At 34.1% G+C, this 9,350-nt stretch overlaps 2 protein-coding genes across 2 annotated transcripts; both read right to left on the reverse strand.

Moving 5' to 3' along the window:
* Window positions 1-1,147: 1,147 nt before the first annotated feature.
* LOC18098195 (uncharacterized) lies at window positions 1,148-3,906 on the reverse strand. The gene is made up of 3 exons (XM_006384838.3): window positions 3,739-3,906; window positions 3,543-3,650; window positions 1,148-1,459 (listed from the first exon to the last, which is right to left on the reverse strand). The coding sequence occupies exons 1-3, from the start codon at window positions 3,757-3,759 to the stop codon at window positions 1,343-1,345; spliced, it is 246 nt and encodes an 81-aa protein (XP_006384900.2). The 5' UTR covers window positions 3,760-3,906; the 3' UTR covers window positions 1,148-1,342.
* Window positions 3,907-8,617: 4,711 nt separating this feature from the next.
* On the reverse strand, window positions 8,618-9,034 carry LOC127905270 (uncharacterized). Its single transcript, XM_052452595.1, has one exon. It carries the CDS (start codon window positions 9,032-9,034, stop codon window positions 8,618-8,620), a length of 417 nt encoding a protein of 138 aa, XP_052308555.1.
* Between the last annotated feature and the right edge of the window lie 316 nt (window positions 9,035-9,350).

A 9,350-nucleotide genomic window follows, 5' to 3' on the forward strand; every position in this document is an offset into this window, starting at 1 on the left:
ATTGATGATTGCAATGAATGGTTGGTTGGGACGATGGGTGCTAATATAGAGAAAATATTGTGATAGTAGATGAATTGTTTGATGGAGACACTTTAACTTGGGGTGATGTCGCAAGGGCAACAAGAGATGAAGAACCAAGAACCAAAACTAATTAAAAGACAAAGTTGAGAAGCATAGGAACATCGCACATGAAGAAAGATCAAGTTCTAGTTTTAAGCAAGTGCAATATGGTTTTGGAGATGATGATTTGGATTACAATCATGAAATGAAGGATAAGAAGGACTCAAGTGAAGGAGAGGAAAGCATAGATGAAGATGTTTTTGAAGATTAATGAATAATGATGATGATATTTAAGTTTGTATTTAAATCTATTTAGCTATTTACTACTTTAAATTATTGTATTTTGTTGTAAGAGTGAAAAATGTAACTTTATATAACTATATTATGGTATTTTATATTTTCTTTTGATTTTCTAATTATCTAATCTTAATTGGTATATATTTTAGATTTATATATCATAATATATATTATATTACATGTAATTTTTCATATACAGGTTGAGCATCTTGGTTCATTCGGGAATGCTCCTAGCACCTCAAGCATTCTCCAGGCTTGGCCTTTTTTAGTGGCTTTCACCTTTAACAACACTGCTACAAGGCATATAGTGTATACACTAACAGGTAAATCCACAGCCAAGAGAACAGAACAGGTAAAACAGTTCTATCAAATTTGAAATATTTATCACAATGAACGATTCACTTATTTGATCTACCATGAAACCAGATCGAAGGGAAGAGAGTATTTCCTATGAACCAGATCTTATGGAGAAGCACTAGATTCTCCATGCAGACACTCATATCAAGGGACATCCAGGTTTTGAAGGTGGATTTGGGAAGGGTTTTTACCGGTCTGGCATGTCCGAAAAACAATACCTTGTGGACTTCTATATAAAAACTGTCTCTGTCAGACTAGGTCTAAGCAAACAGCCCACTAAAAATTATACAGACTAAAGCAATGGATACACTTAATATCAAAAAGGATAATAACAGTTATGTTGAGATCCTAGAGCAAATCAGAAGGTTCAGATAACATCGAGGATAAAGAGAAAATAAGCCATGTCATGCAGCTTGTTTAAAATTCCAAAATATTACAAGAAAATAAGCCATGCCATTCAAGTTGTTTAAAATTCCAAAATATTACAAGTGAGGTAATATATTATTTGAGTTTTAATCATAGTCAGCCTCAGAACATGTCCCATAAAATGATTTAGAACTATTGCATGTACATGGCTCAAAACTTGATATAAATGTTCAATCAATAGCAATGAAACTAATCCAAAGTCTTAATGCCTACGTGAATTAAGAGAAGCAACCAGAGGTCCAAATGTCTGGTCCACAGCTTTGTTCCAAGAAAGTTCGAACTCTGAACGAAATTGCTTTCCAAATATGGGCTCTCTCAACTGTCAGAAAATCGAAGTTAAGACTATTAGAAATTTATGAACACAAAGGTTTGACTTTTCAAAGGAAATACAGTTGAATTGAGCTTTTATGATAGCTAATATATTTAATGGTCAAAAGTTTCCATTATCATATGGGAAGGAAGACCCACACCAGATATGAAAACACAGAAGTATGCATGGCAGGTTACAGCATATGAAAGCACAGATCTCTTCTTGTAGATAAAATTTCTATCACAGTTCAGTGAAAAACTCTGTTAAGAGACAAGTGTGCCATCTGACTAAAGACAGAGTCGAAGAAAGCATCTTCAATCAAGGCGTAGGTACAATTGTTGTCTATTGATGATGAAAGAGGTCTGTAAATCATTTTAAACACCAAATGTAACAGAAATACTAGACTCTAATGCCATTTGAGACCCCCAGTATCCTTGTATCTCACTTGACAAGGAGCTCAATCACATCAGCAAAACACCTCACACATCTAGATAATTATCTCCTTCAACATGTTGGTGGGGGGCAGAGATTTTTTTTGAAAATTATTACCGTTAGAAAAAAAATATTGGCAAAATAACACATGTTAAAAAGTCAAGATTCGAAAAAGCATTGTCCAAAGAAGAGAGGTGGCTCACTTGACTTTGAATGGCATGAGTAGCCCACTTCAGTCACTATTGATGAACTTTTTAGTGTCGTTGAATTCGTTTGTCGACATTTTTCCATGGGTACCAGGGGTGTCGTCATCAAAGCTTCAATGCCTCAGGAGTCCATTCTTTCTTTTTATTTTCTCTCTCTTCATTGGAATTAATGTCAACCTATTTTAACCATTTCTTTTCCAACAACAACTATTTTAAATATTGTTATTCTCAACCGTGATATTTACCAAATTGTGTTATTTGCCAAAACTTTTCTATCTATATTATTTTGCCAATATTTTTTCCAAACTATGATAGAAAGGAAATTTACTCAGGGACAGGATGTCAACTTTTGACAAATTTAAGCTTGCAGATAGAGCTTTGGGTTCATATAGACAGCTCAGCCCTGAAATTGCCATGATGGTTCCAAGGAACACAATTTCTAAAATCTAATTAAATTTCTTCCCACTTTTAGTTCACAGAAGGAGATGACAGAAAAATTGACATTTTTGGGCCTTGGAAAAAAGCTTATTTGTCCATGAGCTAGTCTACTTAATATAAAGCAACAATGAGAAATGAGTTAAAATGTTGAGTTTGTCTTATGGGCAATAAATTTTAAAGAGACATCTGATTGGTTCCATGAGTTGATTGAACATCTCAAAAACCTGAGAAGCAACAAAAAATACTCTAGTAATGAGCAACCTTCCCTTCTAAACGAACCAAGCTAAAATTCCAATCAGGTTATATTTAAAGTGTGATGATACACAGGATCTGTAGGTCTTAATAATTTCTGTTTAAGCATTGAAACGCCTTCCTTGGCACAGCTCGATCTTGGGTTCTTAGTTAGTGTGTTTGAAGGTCCGAAATGCACCGTAGTAATTCTAAAGTATCAATAAGGACCATATTTCAATTCTAGCAACCAAAAGTCTCGTGCATCATAGAACTGAAATCCAAGTTTTGGTGACGATATGCATATAATAAAAATGCACTCGTAACAGATTATTATGTTATTTATGTAAGTATCAAACCCCCCGTGATCCAACTGATAAAATGAAGACGAACAAAGTCTCTTGTGGCATTAGTATTACCAAGCAACTTTGTGTTGCATCAGACAATTCTAGATGGTGTTATTGTGTGTGTAAACTACTAACCTATCTCTTGAAGAGAATGCTTGGGGAGGACCAGATGTGGAAGTATTTCAGACAATTCAACAAGCCCATCTCATTAATAAATTTAACAGAAGAAATTGCATGTCCTAATCCAGATAACTCTCTCATTTTGCAACTAATTTAAAGACACACTGCCCCTCCCTCCCATGCATGGAAATAATAAGGAATCCAATTTCTCAGAGATTGATTGTTCTCATAAACAAGATTATTGATAAAAATAAAATTCAAGCAAATGACGAAAGAATCTACTAGGGATTCCATTTTCAAGAAAATAATTTCAAAAACAACCTGGGATTGAGGATGTTCGGGTGAAATAGATTGATAGATGCGCTTTCGTTGCTCATAAACAATGAAACCCGCAAACGCAGCTCCCAATGCCGCGCCCAGCAGACGCTCCTGCCAATCCCCAACAACAACAATATATTATTATATGAGCATAATAACTTGTTGATTTAGAAGAAAGAAAGAAAGAGTGGATTATTACTTGAGCTAGGATGCTGATCATGGCGCTGCTGTATTGTAGTAATAATTTGTTAGATTTTGATTTTGCAGAAAGAAAGAACGGGTTGTCTGCCCTGTTCTGCTTGTTCGGGTCGACAAAAACACAACACAGAAGCTACACCACCTATCCCATTAACTTGTGCACTATGGGCCTTCTTTTGCTTTGGCCCAGCCTCCTCTAGTCTCCCACAACTATGCCAATAGTTTAGCGGATCAACTTGAAAACTTTCAACTCGATTTTTTTTTTTATCCCGAGTTTCAAATTAAACTTTGTAGAAGTTATTATAATGTGAACTAATTGACTTGAAAAATTCAAAAGTAACCAGATAACTGGTAAAAACTTGGTTTGCCTTTTACAAAAAATTTAAGATGATATTTTTAAAAAATACAATATTGAGTCGACAACTTACTAGATCGACCTGGGTTTCACGACTTAATCCTCCAAACCCACAACCCAAGTCCTAGACTCCTTTTGGTTTAATAACTTTATTTTCTGAAACTATTTTTATTTAATTATGTGATAGAAAAAATAAATATTCGCAAAATCAAGCACTAACTCGACGTCAGGAAATTTGTTAGAAACCATGATAACCTCATTTAAAAAAATATAGGAATTCACTTATAATTGTTCTAAAAATATATTTATTTTGAATTTTCATCTTTGTCTTTTTAACCAAATAAATTTTCATCTTTGTCTTTTTAACCAAATATATTTTTACCTTTTCTATAATTATTTCTTCTATTTTGGGATATTAACCATATGCATCCCTAAAATTCACTCAATTTTAAGATAGTTAAAAGAACAATAAATCTTTTTATATACAATATTTTCTTTTCCTACAACTTAATGTATCAATTCAAAAGTTTAAAACTTTTCCCTTATGGTCATATATTTTAAATTTTCATATATACTAATAGTTATAATGCATAATAAACTTTCATTGTAACAAATTTTGACAATTAGATCATGCAACAATATCTTAAATTTAAAAAAAAAACATGAACCCTTTAAAAAAATGTTCAACACTTAGATGAAAATATAAAATTAATATTTTCATCCACAATGCATACAATTTTTTATTTTTATTTTTGACAACTTGAAATAAATCACTTGGAACTCAATACCTTTTTTTTCCTCTTCGAATAAAACAAATTTATAAAATAAGTTGCACAAACAAAAAATAATTGTAGTTAAATTCTACTACATATGAATGAAAAATCTTGCTTGAATAAGGGCAGTGTTTGTTTTTGCAGTCCAAATATGTTTTTAAAAAAATTAAAATTTTTTAACCCAGGAGTTTGGATCTGGCAAACTCAAGCACGGGTCTGGAAGACCTAGGTGTAGGTCTGGCATGATTGCCAGACCCACACGCATGAGCCTAACAACTATGCTAGATCCAATCATCTTGGGTTTGGCAACCATGCCAGACCCAAGGTACTTAGGTATGACAAACATGCCTGATTTGAGAAACAATAAACAAAAATGACAATTGTACACTTTAGTTGCCACGAGAGAGAAAAGAAAGAATAAACACTAACAATTGATCACTAACGGCAATTCAATCATTATCTATCTGCATGCGCTACACCATGTGGAAGAGGGCACAGTTGTGCTTCCAGTTTGATGGCGAATGGCTAGATTTGAACACCGGGAAGCATCATACGCGTCTCCTTAATGGCGCGGGCGCCGCCCACTAGTAGGGGTGTGAGGAACACGCACCCATAACTTTTCAATTAAAAAATAATAAATACATCGTGAAAATACTAAAATGCCCTCATGGTCCTCTTAATTACATAAAATACTCAAGTAAAGATACCAAAATACCCCCAAAGGCAAAACTTTTTTTTTTGTCTTTTCTGAGGCTAAAAACGCTATTTGACTATATTTGAAAATTGAAAAAACCTAAATACCTTTGTAGAGAAAAGCTAAAGAAACGTTTATTCACTTGTGAAAAGATGAGAAATTAAAAGTGAAATCACTATTACAATCCACAATAAAAGATCATGCGCTCCGCAACAGGTTAATATCAATTTTGTTTTAAAATTTAAAAAAATATTAAGAGTATGGAGAATGTTTTAATAATGTTATTAAACTTAATAAAATGGATTAATTTTTAAACTTTCACTCAACTCTTTGCCAGACCCAAGTAACACGGGTCTAACAACCATGTCAGACCCAAGCATAGACCCAGGCTACTTAGGTCTGGCAACCATGTCAGCCCACGCGACTTGGGTTTCGTACCCATGCCAGACTAGAGCGCTTAGGCCTGGTAATCATGTCAGACCATAGTTATGAAACCCGACCTGGGGGTTAACCCGGCCAAGGGACGGGCCTCGGGTAGACTCGGGAAAAAAAATTGATGTTTTAATATTTCATATAAAAAAATTAAAAAACAATCCATGTGGATATAAGCTAAAAGATTATTTCAAAAAGTTTTTTTATCCCATATTGAAAAGATATTATCTTATCCTATTAAGTTGAAGTATTTAAACCAAAAAAGTTTTTTTATCCCACATTGAAAAAACAAAAAAAAATTTCTTGTGAACATAAAGTATATATATTAATGGGTTTCAAATCTCACATTGACAAAATAAAGCATTCTTCTAGTATTTAGATAATGAACTTTGATATGGGTTAGTAACCAACTGAAAAAGATGAAAAAAAAGTGGTATTTGACTAGGAGGAAAAACACATTTAAAAAAAAATAGGTCTCTACCGGGTTCTGCTGGGTCACTCGAGTCCCAGGTTGACTAGCTGAGTTGGGTTGAGTCTGATAACTATGCTTAAACAATAAAAAGTGAGCCTGGGAGTGTTAATTATAATTAATTTCATTCTTCTCTTGTTTAATAAAACTAGTTAATTGATTCTTAAATTTTTAAAATATAGATTTAGGTTTGTTTTTACACTATTATTTTTTCATTTTTTGAATTTTATTTTTGACCCAAGCGTCTGGGCCTGGCAACCATGTCAGGCCCAAGCTCATGGGTATTGCATGGGTGCCAACCTGCCAGTCCTAAATGCAAGGGTCTGAAATGGTTGCGAGGTGCAGACGTTTGGATCTAGCCCCATGAGCTTGGGTCTGGCAGCCATGCCAGACCCACGTGCCTCGGCCTGGCATGACCCAAGTGTCTGGGTCTGGCAACCATGTCAGACTCATACGTCTTTTTTGAAAATATAGGAATTCACTTATAATTGTTTTAAAAACATATTTATTTTATATTTTCATCTTTGTCTTTTTAACCAAATATATTTTTATCTTTTCTATATTTCTTTCTTCTATTTTGAGACATTAACCACATGCATCCCTAAAATTCACTCAATTTTTTTTATTAATCTCTAATTTTAGTGAATAAATCATTTATAAAATTGCACAAATTAAGATAGTCAAAAGTATAATAAATCTTTTACATATACAATATTTTCTTTTCCTACAACATAATGCATCAATTCAAAAGTTCAAAAGTTTTCTCTTTTGATCATATATTTTAAATTTTAATATATACTAATAGTTATAATATAGAATAAATTCTCATTATAATAAACTTGGATAATTAGATCATGCAACAACATTTCAAAATTAAAAAAGCATCAATCCTTTAAAAAAATGTATAGCACTTGGATGAAAATATAAAATTAATATTTTCATCCATAATGTATACAAAAAATTAAAAAATTGTTATAATGATGAGTTTTTTATTATATTAAAATATTATTCTTAAGTACGAGGAATATAACAACTTATGACTGACCGCTTATATTGAAGTGTTTCAACCAACCAAGCTGCAACATAAAATTATTATAAAATAACTAAAAAATATATTAACTTGGTTGACTGTCACGTGATCGTTAAACCAACTCCATATATTTTAGTTGGCTTGTTAATTGTTAATGGGACTCTGCACTCTTGCATTCAACTGCACGCGATGTGTTTGGAGTTTTACCAGCTAGGTTTCCTGCCAATCCTCTTCTGTGCTGTCCTGTTAACTTGTAATTATACCCAAATGGATCTTCATCTTCTGCAAATAAATGAAGTGGAAGGTAATGATGCTATATGAGATAATGGTTCTTGATTTATAATACTGAATCCAATCTGATCATTATCACGAATAAATGAAAGAAATCAAATGTGTAATCCATGCCTCTCAAAATGTGGTGTTCATCAGATCAGCTGTTACACATCTATTCTAACTAAATTTTAGTAGTATATGGTAATGAAATTTAATGTAATATAATGAGAACAGAAAATTGTTAGTGTATGCTTTTTTAAGTACTCTGAACAGGGAAAAAAATGAAGGAAATTGTTGAGTGTACGTGTGGGTAAACCTTACATGACCTGTAGGAGTTATGATCAATAGGGAGATCTTTTAAAGATTTATTTGTATATTTTCTCCGGAATGGATTAGTCCAGTCAGGTCGTCGAACGAAATAGGCAACCATTCCTGTGGATTCATAGAGTTTTTTTTTTTGGTTTATGATTTGCTATCCTTATGGTTGTGATGGCAGCATGCCCTTTTTCAAGGTGTTTTCATGGTTTCGTTCATGCTTGACTCTGAATCACTTCTCTCTAACCCAACACCTTAAAATTCTGGATCCTGTGAGTGGACTTTCTACGGCTTGGATTGGATGTTATCTTCCTAACTGCACTCATATCATCCGAAGTTTTAAACGAACAACTTTACACACAGACACTAAAAAGATTGAAATGATTAACAACTTGATGACTGGTTATAATTGTAAAATACCACGCAATAATCACTAATGACACAGTAGATATACACTCGATGCCCAAAATCAGAGAGAGAGAGAGAGAGAGAGAGAGAGTTGGTAAGAGTCATTTAGACTTAATTAGGGGATGGCCACATCAAGCGTTAGGTTGATCAGAATTGGCTCGATTTATGTTGGCTTTGCGTGTGATCGTTACATAGTAGACTCCCATAGTGAGAAGCACTGCAAATGCCAAACCAAGTATAACGCCAGCAATACCACCAGCCCCCAGCTGATTTCCTCCTCTCTGGGATGTTGATATTTTACCTTGTGTTTGATCAGTATCTTCTAACTGAGCTGCTAGGGGAAACGGCGAACAACTAGACGATGCAGCGCATGGGTTCTCGGTATTCGGCTCTTGTGTTTTGGGATGGAAGAACTCAACCGCTGACGGTGAGAAAGCCACGGGTTTCTCATAAACAAGGCCGTGAGGAGCTCTATCTTGGGCTCTTGCGATGAATAGAATGGTTAAGGAGGAGAGGCAGAAGAGAAAGAAAGAAGCTATGGAGACCATACTGTATTGTTTTGTTTGCTCTGAGTATCCAATTCTGAGTCGAAAGTGAAGCAGCTGTAGCCTCTAGCTGAGTGAAAATTGCAGTGTGCTTTGAACAGGCATTTATAAGGTCATGTGAAGGGGGTTGTTGCTTGGTATTGAATTTTCGGTGATGAAGATCAACCGGAGAAAGGAGGGAACAAAATGATTTGTGATTATTCCAATCCTTTCCTGGAGTAATATTGCCCTTGTCAATGTCTACATGTAATCTGTCACAAGCTTGTTCTGTGCATGAGTTGTTGTTCTTGGCGACGTGGCTTTCAAAATCATGTTACTT

This window comes from Populus trichocarpa, chromosome 4 (genome assembly GCF_000002775.5).
Source record: "Populus trichocarpa isolate Nisqually-1 chromosome 4, P.trichocarpa_v4.1, whole genome shotgun sequence".
Classification (NCBI taxonomy): Eukaryota; Viridiplantae; Streptophyta; class Magnoliopsida; order Malpighiales; family Salicaceae; genus Populus; species Populus trichocarpa.

Coding starts and splice junctions, on each gene's coding strand:
- LOC18098195 (XM_006384838.3), bottom strand. CDS start 3,759: ATGATCAGCATCCTAGCTCAA. Junction 3,651..3,738: donor TGATCAGCATCCTAGCTCAA/GTAATAATCCAC, acceptor GGGGATTGGCAG/GAGCGTCTGCTGGGCGCGGC. Junction 1,460..3,542: donor CCGAACATCCTCAATCCCAG/GTTGTTTTTGAA, acceptor ATTTTCTGACAG/TTGAGAGAGCCCATATTTGG.
- LOC127905270 (XM_052452595.1), bottom strand. CDS start 9,034: ATGGTCTCCATAGCTTCTTTCTTTCTCTTCTGCCTCTCCTCCTTAACC.